The sequence below is a fragment of the Molothrus aeneus genome, chromosome 31, assembly GCF_037042795.1.
Source record: "Molothrus aeneus isolate 106 chromosome 31, BPBGC_Maene_1.0, whole genome shotgun sequence".
In the NCBI taxonomy this organism is placed as follows: Eukaryota; Metazoa; Chordata; class Aves; order Passeriformes; family Icteridae; genus Molothrus; species Molothrus aeneus.
The window spans coordinates 352319-364185 of NC_089676.1; the positions used below are offsets into that span (position 1 = coordinate 352319).

General features: G+C 43.0%; 2 protein-coding genes across 3 annotated transcripts in view; one reads left to right on the forward strand and one right to left on the reverse strand.

Moving 5' to 3' along the window:
* Window positions 1–1645: 1645 nt before the first annotated feature.
* LOC136568096 (basic proline-rich protein-like) lies at window positions 1646–2467 on the reverse strand. The gene has a single exon (XM_066567952.1). It carries the CDS (start codon window positions 2465–2467, stop codon window positions 1646–1648), a length of 822 nt encoding a protein of 273 aa, XP_066424049.1.
* Window positions 1870–11867, forward strand: part of ASH1L (ASH1 like histone lysine methyltransferase) — an 83695-nt gene continuing 73697 nt past the window's right edge. For both annotated transcript variants that reach the window (XM_066568007.1, XM_066568008.1), the window contains exon 1: window positions 1870–1936. The gene's annotated coding sequence lies outside the window, so the exon portion shown is untranslated. The remainder of the gene's footprint in view (window positions 1937–11867) is intronic.

Genomic DNA, 11867 nt, shown 5'->3' on the forward strand with positions numbered 1-11867 from the left:
GGGACACCTGGGGACAGCCAGGAACAGATAGGAACACCCAGAGACAGACAGGGACACACAGAGGGACAGCCAGGAACAGATAGGAACACCCAGAGACAGACAGGGACACACAGAGGGACACCCAGAGACACCCAGGGACACCCAGGGACACCTGGGGACAGCCAGGGATGCTCAGAGACACCCAGGGGCAGTCAGGGACAGCCAAGGACCCCCTGAGACAGATAGGGATACCCAGGAACACTCAGAGACAGACAAGGACCCCTGGGGACACCCAGGGACAGACAGGAACAGCCAGGGACACTGAGAGACACCCAGGGACACCTGGGGACACCCAGGGCTGAGGCCCCTCTCCCTGGGGCTCCTCTCCAGGCTGAGCAGCCCCAGCTCCCTCAGCCTTTCTGGGCAGGGACCCTCCAGGCCCTTCAGCATCTTTGTCACCCTGCAGGAGCTCCCTGGCCCTGCTGTGCTGAGGGTGCCAGAGCTGGGCACAGCCCTGCAGAGGTTCAGCACTGCCTGGAGCACCCCCTGACCTGCTGGGAATGCTCTTCCTCACCCAGCCCAGCATTTTGTTGGCCTTCTTGGCCTCCAGGTCACAGTGCTGGCTCAGGGACAGGCTGTTTTTCATTTCTGAGGAGTCATCTGGATCTTCAGGATTTAATTTTGCATGCGTAGTGCAAGAGCAACTTGCTGTTCATGGTTTCATTGCCAGGTTTTCAGGTATTGACAACTTAAATCTCTGCTTCTGCAAAGACTTCACATTTCTTTTTGCAGTGGGTGTTTTAGTCCCAGGGATTTTTGTTCACTCCGGTTTTATGTATACATATACATATTACTTATACAATTAATTTTTAAATTAATTTCTCCTATTTCTGGCAGCAAATAAAACACTATTTAGCTAAATAAAACACTGTTTAGCAGCAATTACAAATGGCTGTAGTAATTCCCATCAGATATTGTGAGCATCATTCCCAAAATATGAAGAATATGGAATTGTTAAAGGAAATCTAGTGGGGACAACAACACAACTAAAAGGGCTGGGAGAGTTGGGAATATTCAGCCTGGAGAAGAGCAGGGTCTAAAAGAGACTCCAGGGAGATGGAGAGGGACTCTTCATCAGGAACTGTAGTGAGAGTTCAAGGGCTAATGGGTACAATTTGATAGAGGGAGAAGTTTGGTCACATATTAGGAAGAAATTCCTCCCTGTGAGGGTGGGGAGGCCCTGTCAGAGGCTGCCCCTGGATCCCTGGAAGTGTCCAAGGCCGGGCTGGACAAGCCTTGAGTGATCTGGTCTAGTGGGAGATGTCTCTGCCCAGGGCAGGAGTGTTGAGCCTAATTAACCTTTAAGGTCCATCCCAACCCTTTAAGATCCCACCATTCCACATTCACTCAAAGACTTTAACGACCCAGAACCGGCAAGTGCGTGGGTGTGGCATTCAGGCAAAGATGGCTTTGGGGATGAAAAAACCACCTGCATCATTCTGGGGCAAAAATTCCCCTTTTCCTTCCCCTCCTTTTCCCTCCCCTCCTTTTCCCTTTTTTCCCTTCCCGAGCCCTTTCCCCGGTGGGCGTGACCGTGAGTGCGGTGGGCGTGGCTTAATAGGCGTGGTCAAAGATTTAAGGGCGTGGTCAAAATATTAGGGCGTGGTCAAGACGGAGGCGTGGCCGCCGCGCCCTCTGCCCCGCGGGGGTGTGGCCGCGCTGGAGGCGTGGTCGGGCGCGGAGGGGGCGTGGCCTGCGGCGGGGGCGTGGCCGTGCGCTCGCTCGCGGCGGAGCAGGAGCCGCCGCCATTTTGGTTCCGCCGCCTCGCTCGGCTCAGGCCCCGCCGCGGCGGCCGCTCGGTCCCGGTCCCGCCCCGGCCCCGTCCGCGCCCGGGCGGCCGCGGGGATGCGGCGCGGAGCAGCCCGTGCTCGGCCCCGGCCGCGCTGCCGCTGACACGGTGAGGAGCGGGCGGGGACTGGGACCGCCTCAGGCCCGCGGCCCGGGGGGAGGGGAGGCGCGCTGGGCTCCGCCGCGGGGCCGCCTCGCACCCCCCCCGCATCTCCCCGGTATCCCCCCAGCACCGCAGCCCCGCTCCGGCCGCGGCGGCGGGCGCGGGGCATCCCCGGTGAGGGCGGGGGATCCCTGGGGGCGGCGGGGGGGGATCCCCGGCAGGGCCCGGAGCGCGGCGTGGAGCCGGAGCGGGAGCGGCGCGGGGGGTCCCCGGCGGCCGGGGGTGGCCCGGGGAGTCCCCGGCGGGCGGGCCCGCACCGGGAGGCACCGGGGGATCCCTGACAGGCGCCGCGGCGAGGGGCGGGGGATCCCCGCTGGCGGCGGGGCCCGCTGACAGCGGCGGGGCCCGGGGCTGCGGGAGCCGGGGAGCCGCGCTCGGCCGGGGCCCGGGGGCTGCGGTGGCACCGGGCAGCGGCCCCGGGGGCCTCTCGGGGGTCCCGGTTCCCCGCGGAGCGGGGCTGTACCCGGGGCTGCGCATCCCCGAAGTTTCCCCGGGCACGGCGCGGTCCTGCCCCGAGTGACGGGCGGATCTCCCTGCCAAATATTGATGTGGTTGTTTTGGGTTTTTTGGGTTTTTTTGGGATATCGGCTGGTTTATTGGGCCACTGTCTTGTAGACTTTGTGATCTTCCTTGTCCAAAATGATACTTCTGAAGTTTTATTCAGCGTGTTTATTATTTCGTTGCATTTTTAATCCTATTTTAGCTTTATTGACCGTGATTTGCCTTCAGGTGGTTGAGCCTTATCTTGGCCTTTCCCATCAAAATCCAAAATATGTTCCCATCCTTGTCCCTCTATTCCGTGGTGTCTTGACTTCCTCACTCCAGGTTTTGGCCCTTGGTTTGTGGTTCTGCACGCTGTTAATTATGGAGCAGGGAACTGGGAGCTGCTTGGAATGTGGGTTTCCATCCCATGGCCCCGGGACACGAATTGACTCTCCGGTGTTGTCAGGAGCCATTCAGGGAAACCGGAGCTGCTGGCGGCTCTGGGAGCAGGGGCAGAACCTGTGGCTTTGCCCCCATCCCTTCAAATCTCCTCAATTCTCATTTTCAGCCCCCTTTTTCCTGGTTTGTTTTGCCTACCCTCCTTGCTAAGTAATTTAAATTCCACCTGCACTTGTTTTCCAGGGGTTTGGGGTGAATCCTGTGGTCATCCTGAGGACCTTGGGCTCATCCCTGGTGCCTCTGTGGGAAGCAGGGAAATTCTGGCAGCTGCTTGAACATATGGGGAGAGATGGGCTCTAAAATCATCATCTGTCTGCCTGCTTGAGTTCTTCAGAAGTGTTCTTACCCAAAGCTTTTCTCAGCTGTCTGAGAGTATAAAAGAGAGGCTTTCTTTTTTTATTTTTTTAATTTTTTTTTCATTTTAAACACTTCTAAGTCTGAAACATCTTGGTTTAAAAGACAAAATTACCACAACTTCTTTTTGGACTTGAATTCATTGCTACAGGCAGTCAGCAATTGCCTAAAAAGGTTTGAGTGATAATAACCAGTGACAAAATTTGAGTTACAATTTCCAGAAGAAGATTTTTTTTTTTTAAGTTCTTTTTCAAAAGTTTGAAGTGTCCTGGAGGATATAAAAAGCAGGTTTTTTCCTTGGTGGAAGAGATAGACATGATGGTAAAAATGGCAGTGCTGTTGTGACAAGAGAAAAGTGGCAATAGCACATGGAGTTACTGAATTAAAGGTATTTAAAAATAGATATTGTTGTCTATGGGATCGTTGGCTGTTTTAAAATCAAATTAATTTCTGCTGCTGTTGGAAGGGCTGGTGCTGTTGTGGCCACATTCTCCCCCTGTGATAAGGTCATGAGTCCCATCTCCAGCTTGCAAAGGGAAAAATCTCTGTCATGAGACCTCTTGTGATTGTTCTGAGAAAGCAAATTCTGTGTTTGTCCCTGGTTTTGTGTCCCTTACCTGTGGCACAGGTGTGCCCATGGTGGGCTGGGAATTACCAAAGGATTTAAAGGGAAGTTGTGGTTTGCTGTCACCCTTATCTTTTACTGGATGGGTAGAAAGAAATGGATTTTATCCCTGGATGTGGAGACCTCTCAGGGAGCTCCTGACTCACCCTGTAGCAGCTGGGGTAATATTTTAGGAGAATTCCCAAACTGCTTTTCCCTCAGCACTCAGTGCTGGCTGGTGTTGGCACTCACAGCCTAAGGCTGGAGGAACCTTTGCTCCACACACCTTGGTTATGCAGATTTTAGCAATTTTGCCTTGATTTGCATATGAATAGGGACCCAACAGAATTACCCTGCACCTCCAAATTCAGCCCTGTGATTAAACCTTTGGGCCAGGTTAAAAACCAGGAGAAACTCTATCTCTGCTTCCCGATTTTCCTCCCACTGGAACATTTTGCCAGGGTATTTTTGCATCTGTCCTCTGCCTTTCTTCCCCCAAAAAATCTGTGTCCTGTTCCAGGTGCTTTCCCTCTGCTCCCAGCATTTCTGTGGAATATTCTCCCTGACAGGACAGGTCCCCTGGGGTTTCTGTCTGTCACAAAAACACCCAGCAGCTTCTGATTGGGAAGTGTTTGATTTGTTACCTCCTGTCGAGCAAACAGGAACTTTATTCCTGAGAAATGGCTCCATCTCTGAACATTCTGAGGATGCTTGTGCAGGTGATCCAAGAGCTCTGAACTCCTGTTTCTCCTGTTCAGGGATTATGATGTAAAAAAAATATTTTAAGGCTTTATTCCACTTTTTATTTCTCTTTTCTGAGTGTGGTTTGTCTTCTTTAGCAAAGAAAAGAAGACAAGGAAGTAGCAAAGAAAAGAAGGCAAGGAATTTGAGAGGGGACAGGAACTTTATTCCTGAGAAATGTCTCCATCTCTGAACATTCTTGTTTAGGATGCTTGTGCAGGTGCCTTGAGCTCCTGTTCCTCCTGTTCAGGGATTGTGATGTGGAGAAATAGATTATTCCACTTTTTATTTCCCTTTTCTGAGTGTGCTCTGTCTTCTTTAGCAAAGAAAAGAAGACAGAGAGGGGACAGGAACTTTATTCCTGAGAAATGTCTCCATCTCTAAACATTCTGAGGATGCTTGTGCAGGTGCCTTGAGCTCCTGTTTCTCCTGTTCAGGGATTATGATGTAAAAAAAATATTTTAAGGCTTTATTCCACTTTTTATTTCTCTTTTCTGAGTGTGCTCTGTCTTCTTTAGCAGAGAAAAGAAGACAGAGAGGGGACAGGAACTTTATTCCTGAGAAATGTCTCCATCTTTGAACATTCTGAGGATGCTTGTGCAGGTGCCTTGAGCTCCCTGCTCAGGGATTGTGATGTAGAGAAATACTTTAAGGCTTTATTCCACTTTTTATTTCCCTTTTCTGAGTGTGATTTGTCTTCTTTAGCAAAGAAAAGAAGGCAAGGAATTAGAGAGGGGACTGTGGGAGGCCATAGAGTTAGCAGCAATATTCTGGGATTTCTAACACTTGGCTGAGTTGGTTTTAATGTCCCCTGGAGCTGAAGCAATGAAAAAGAGCCAAAAGAGAAATATTCACCTTCCAAATATGACATGACAGTGTGTTTGCATCAGGAGAAGCAGCAGCAGGAATGAACAGAGGGGAAATCTCAGTTAATATTGCTGAGGAGGTGTGGGGAAATAAATCTGGGATGTGGCGTTTTCTTTTTGGGAAAGCAGAGGAGCAGAAGAGCAGAAATGGGCAGAAAGGGCTGGGGATGTGACAGCAGGGGGATAAAGATGAATTCCAGGTATTAAACTGTGCGTGGCATTAGAGAAATCATTGATGAGCAGCACTTGGTTGCAGTGGCACGTGGCAAAATAGATGGTAAAATGCTGCTTCAGGGGTAATTTGGGGGGAAGAACAATTTCAGGAGGGATTTGGGATGTGCAGAAGCTGCTGGCTGAGGGCTGGGAGTTGGGTGTGATTTGCTTTGTTGGGAGGTGGGGAGGATGGGTCTTGCTCATCACTTGAGAGCCCTTGCAGGGATTTGGGACTGGATGGTTTTCAACCCAGCAAAGTTTTGTTAACCTTAAATCCCACGTGCCAGATTGAGGCTTTCTTCTGACCTAGAGATGGGGCAAGTGAGAGGCATTTAGAAAACTTTTATTTTGTTTTCAGTCTCATGTGAAGGGTGAAACAACATAGGTATTATAATTATAATCAGAAGTTAACTATTTCTTAACTACAGTGTATTATAGTGGTTTAATCTGACACTTTGGATGGGGGATAATTCAGAACAACATTTGGAATATAGATGTTATTATCAGAAATTAACTATTTCTTAACTACAATGTATTATAGTGGTTTAATCTGACACTTTGCATGAGGGATAATTCAGAACAAGACTTGGAATATATAATTATATTCCAATAACTATTTCTTAACTACAGTGTATTATAGTGGTTTAATCTGATTCCATGGATGAGGGATAATTCAGAACAAGACTTGGAATATAATTATAATTAGAAATTAACTATTTCTTAACTACAATGTATTATAATGGTTTAATCTGACTCCATGGATGAGACATAATTTAGAACAACATTTGGAATATAGATGTTATTATCAGAAATTAACTATTTTTAACTACAATATATTAAAATGGTTTAATCTGACACTTTGCATGAGGGATAATTCAGAACAAGATTTGGAATATAATTATAATCAGAAGTTAACTATTTCTTAACTACAGTGTATTATAGTGGTTTAATCTGACACTTTGGATGGGGGATAATTCAGAACAACATTTGGAATATAGATGTTATTATCAGAAGTTAACTATTTCTTAACTACAATGTATTATAAAGGTTTAATCTGACTCCATGGATGAGGGATAATTCAGAACAAGATTTGGAATATGATTATAATCAGAAATTAACTATTTCTTAACTACAATGTATTATAAAGGTTTAATCTGACACTTTGCATGAGGGATAATTCAGAACAAGACTTGGAATATATAATTATATTCCAATAACTATTTCTTGACTACAGTGTATTATAGTGGTTTAATCTGATTCCATGGATGAGGGATAATTCAGAACAAGACTTGGAATATAATTATAATCAAAAATTAACTATTTCTTAACTACAGTGTATTAGAAATGTTTAATCTGACACCATGGATGAGAGACAATTCAGAACAAGATTTGGAATATAATTATAATCAGAAGTTAACTTTTTCTTAACTACAATGTATTATAATGGTTTAATCTGACACTTTGCATGAGGGATAATTCAGAACAAGATTTGGAATATAGATGTTATTATCAGAAGTTAACTATTTCTTAACTACAGTGTATTAAAATGGTTTAATCTGACTCCATGGATGAGGGATAATTCAGAACAAGACTTGGAATATAATTATAATCAGAAGTTAACTATTTCTTAACTACAATATATTATAAAGGTTTAATCTGACACCATGTTTGAGGGATAATTCAGAACAAGACTTGGAATATGATTATAATCAGAAATTAACTATTTTTTAACTACAATATATTAAAATGGTTTAATCTGACACTTTGCATGAGGGATAATTCAGAACAAGATTTGGAATATAATTATAATCAGAAGTTAACTATTTCTTAACTACAGTGTATTATAGTGGTTTAATCTGACACTTTGGATGGGGGATAATTCAGAACAACATTTGGAATATAGATGTTATTATCAGAAGTTAACTATTTCTTAACTACAGTGTATTATAATGGTTTAATCTGACTCCATGGATGAGACACAATTTAGAACAACATTTGGAATATAGATGTTATTATCAGAAATTAACTATTTTTTAACTACAATATATTAAAATGGTTTAATCTGACACTTTGCATGAGGGACAATTCAGAACAAGATTTGGAATATAATTATAATCAGAAGTTAACTTTTTCTTAACTACAATGTATTATAATGGTTTAATCTGACACTTTGCATGAGGGATAATTCAGAACAAGATTTGGAATATATAATTATATTCCAATAACTATTTCTTGACTACAGTGTATTATAGTGGTTTAATCTGATTCCATGGATGAGGGATAATTCAGAACAAGACTTGGAATATAATTATAATCAGAAGTTAACTATTTCTTAACTACAGTGTATTAAAATGGTTTAATCTGACTCCATGGATGAGGGATAATTCAGAACAAGACTTGGAATATAATTATAATCAGAAGTTAACTATTTCTTAACTACAATATATTATAAAGGTTTAATCTGACACCATGTTTGAGGGATAATTCAGAACAAGACTTGGAATATGATTATAATCAGAAATTAACTATTTTTTAACTACAATATATTAAAATGGTTTAATCGGACACTTTGCATGAGGGATAATTCAGAACAAGACTTGGAATATGATTATAATCAGAAATTAACTATTTTTAACTACAATGTATTATAAAGGTTTAATCTGACTCCATGTTTGAGGGATAATTCAGAACAAGACTTGGAATATGATTATAATCAGAAATTAACTATTTTTTAACTACAATGTATTAAAATGGTTTAATCTGACTCCATGTTTGAGGGATAATTCAGAACAAGCCTTGGAACTCCATGCAGCAAACACAGCCAAGCACTCACTCACATGGTTAAATATGATCAGTTTAGGTCCTGAAAGTCCCAAGCATCAGAGTTTTCCAGGTGAATTCTTGCAAGTGGTTGTAACTGTGGCTGTCAGCACTTGGCTGCTCATTGCCTTTGACATCCACGAGGTTTTAAGGCACAACCTGCAGGAGGAGTGGAGCAGATCCTGCAGGGAGCCTGAGGAGCAGCACAGAGAAGGGAAAGTGAGAAAGGAAAACCAACAGTGGCATCACTGGGGCAACAGGAGCAGGGCAAGGCCAGGGAACACTTGAGAACACCTTGGAGACAGTGACAGGAAGCTTGGAGCTGATAAGGCAGGGAGGAAACAGCACCTGGGGATCAGGAGGTGAGATCTGAGAGGCATTCACACATCCTGGGAATTCCTGGGGAAGGTTACAGTGAAAAATGGAGGCAAAATGCTGATTAGGACCTGGATTTGCATTTTTGTTGTCTGTGTTGAGGGTAATGAATGGATAAATAAATGAGCTGCTCTGTGTTTGTGGGAGCTGATGTTTAGTGACTTTGTTTTGGGATGGTGAACACCTTGCCTTTGCTCTTTCCCACTCTGCAGTTTGAGTCTTGCAGTTTCTAAAGGTCAGGGTGTGAGTCTTGCTGTTGGTTTCGTATTTGAAGCTGATTCATTAATTTTATTTGTAAGAAAATGTCTGAATTAGGGTCAGTGCTCTGCACTGCAGTCACTAGAGGAGGAAAGATTTGAGAGGCACGTGGGACTGTCCTTTTTCTTGGACCTGAATAATCCAAATTCAGGCTTTACCTCAGAATGATTTACCTGCTTGCACATTGATGGATATGAAAAAAGCCATTTTTAGTGACATGCTGAATCCTGTTGGGCTTTGCACCCACTCACTTTCTGTGTCCATGTCACACTGCTCTAACCTTTTCTTCTCCTTGTAAAATGGAGATTTTATCGAATTACCTCTGGTCTTAGGAGTAATAATAGCAGCTTTTGATTGCTGAGGATGTGTGGAGTTGGAAAGCCAGAGCTGCAGTTAGAAACCCCACGAATAATGTGCACAGAACACGTGGAAATAAGTTTGTTTTCTCTGAGGACTTAGCCAGGGAAGCCTGGCTTTGTGACTGGCTGTGGCATTTCTTCTGTCCCCACTCATCCTGGCATCTGTCCCCAACCTGTGTCCACTGCAGCTGCCTCGGTGCTCTCTGGTGTCACCTTTCACATTCCTGATCCTTTCTCCTCCCCATGTTCCTGAGCACCCCAAAACCAGCTCCTTGCTGCTGCTTCCCCAGTTTTTGTCTGGCCAGGGGGGTTTTGGCACCTGCCAGGTGCTCTGTGCTGCTGCTGACCTGCCAGGATGCCAGAAATTCCAGAAAAGTGCTGGGCTCCTTGAGATTTGGATTTGAAACTCATTTTGAGATCATGACATTTTTCCATGCCATTGCTCGTAATTAATGACTTCATAAATGACTTAATTACTGTAGGGAAGATAAGGACAGAGGATTCAAGCTGGTTTGGTGTCTGTGATGCATTTTTCAGCAGTTCAGTGTTTTTTCAGACCTGTTTCTGATCCATTTCATTTCAATAATGACAAAGCTATTTAAGTGCTGAGGATATTTCAACAATTTCTCTTTAGAATGGCCCTCACAACAAATAATCTTGCAGTGCCTCAAGGGAGCCTACAAGAAAGATGGAGAGAGAATTTAAAAAGGTTTGGTGACAGGATGGGGGGATTGGCTTTGTGCTGAGAGCCTGGCACAGGGTCCCCCATCCCTGCAAGGCTTCCAGGGACAGGGCTTGGGGACACTGAAGGTGTCCCTGCCATGGCAGGGCTGGGCTGAGATGATCTTCACAGTTCCTCCCAGCCCAAACAGTTCTGGGATTTGGGGATTTTGAATTTTGTCTGCATAATAAAACTACAGGAGCACAGGTTTGGTTTGTTCTCTGGCAGGGAGGGAAGCTCAGGCTCGGTGCTGCACAAGGGCCTGGGGATCTTCACAAACTGAAAGCTTGACTCTAATTCGCTGTAGTTAAGATGATTTTCTCTATTATTTTCTGCTAAATAGGTCAGTTTGATATCCCTCCCAATGGCTGTGCTGGTGAGGTTTGCCCTCTCCTCTTCCCCTGCCTCAGGAAGCACGAGCAGTGTGTGAATGTTTGGCCTTGGCATCACTTCCCTGAGCTGGGCAGAGTCCTCAGCTCCCAGCTGCATTTTGTGCTGTTTGTAAACTGATGCCCACGTGGCCAGGCTCAGCTTTCCTGGTGGCTCAGATAATTCAAACCAGAATATTCCTGGCCTTTGGGTGCTTTCTCCTGGCTGGCATTTGTCTGCTCCTTCCTCAGCTGCAGCTCTTCCAGTGGCTCCAGAATCAGCAAGACTGGGACTAGTTGGGCTCTGGTTAGAAATAAAGAAATTGATTTGATGGTCAACATTAAAATCTGGAGCCGTGGTTTGAAATGTCATGTGGATAATTTGGAAATTGTAATATTCACTTTTTATTTTTCACTTACTATTTAAAAGAGTTTTACAGATAAATAAATTGTGGTTTTGAAGGAGGTGACTGGAAGTGTTGGTGTCTGGGAACATCAGCTGCTCTGCTTGTCTGAACTACAATTGTTTGCTTTTTAATTGGTTTTTAAATATATATTATATATAATAAATCATATATAATATATCATATATAATATATATCATATATTATATATTACATATTACATATCAGATATTACATATTATATATATATCATATAGATATAAAAATCATATATATCATTAGATATATGATATAATATATCATATATATTACATATAAGATATAAGATATTAGATATTATATTCAATATAATATATTACAGATTAGATATTACAAATTATTATATATTTACATATTGGGTTTGTATGTTATTTATATCTTGTTCATATATTATTATTTATATGTTTGTTTTATGCATTATTGTTTATATATAGGTTTTAGATATTACAATTCATATATTTGGTTTATATATTATTATTTCTATTGGTTTTATAGATATTATTTATCAATTGGTTTTATGTATTATTATTTCTATATTGGTTTTATATATTATTTATCAATTGATTTTATGTATTATTATTTCTATATTGGTTTTAGGTATTATTTATATATTGGTTTTATGTATTATGATTTATCTAATGGGTTTATATATTATATATAGTGTTTATGTATTTTTTTCTATATTGGTTTTATATATATTTATATATTTGGTTTATATATTATTATTTCTATATTGGCTTAATATATATATATATTGGGTTTATATATTATTATTTCTATATTGGCTTAATATATACATATATTGGGTTTATA

Bases quoted from the DNA above. Each gene is read 5' to 3' on its own strand.
- LOC136568096 (XM_066567952.1), bottom strand. From the start codon at position 2,467: ATGCGCAGCCCCGGGTACAGCCCCGCTCCGCGGGGAACCGGGACCCCC.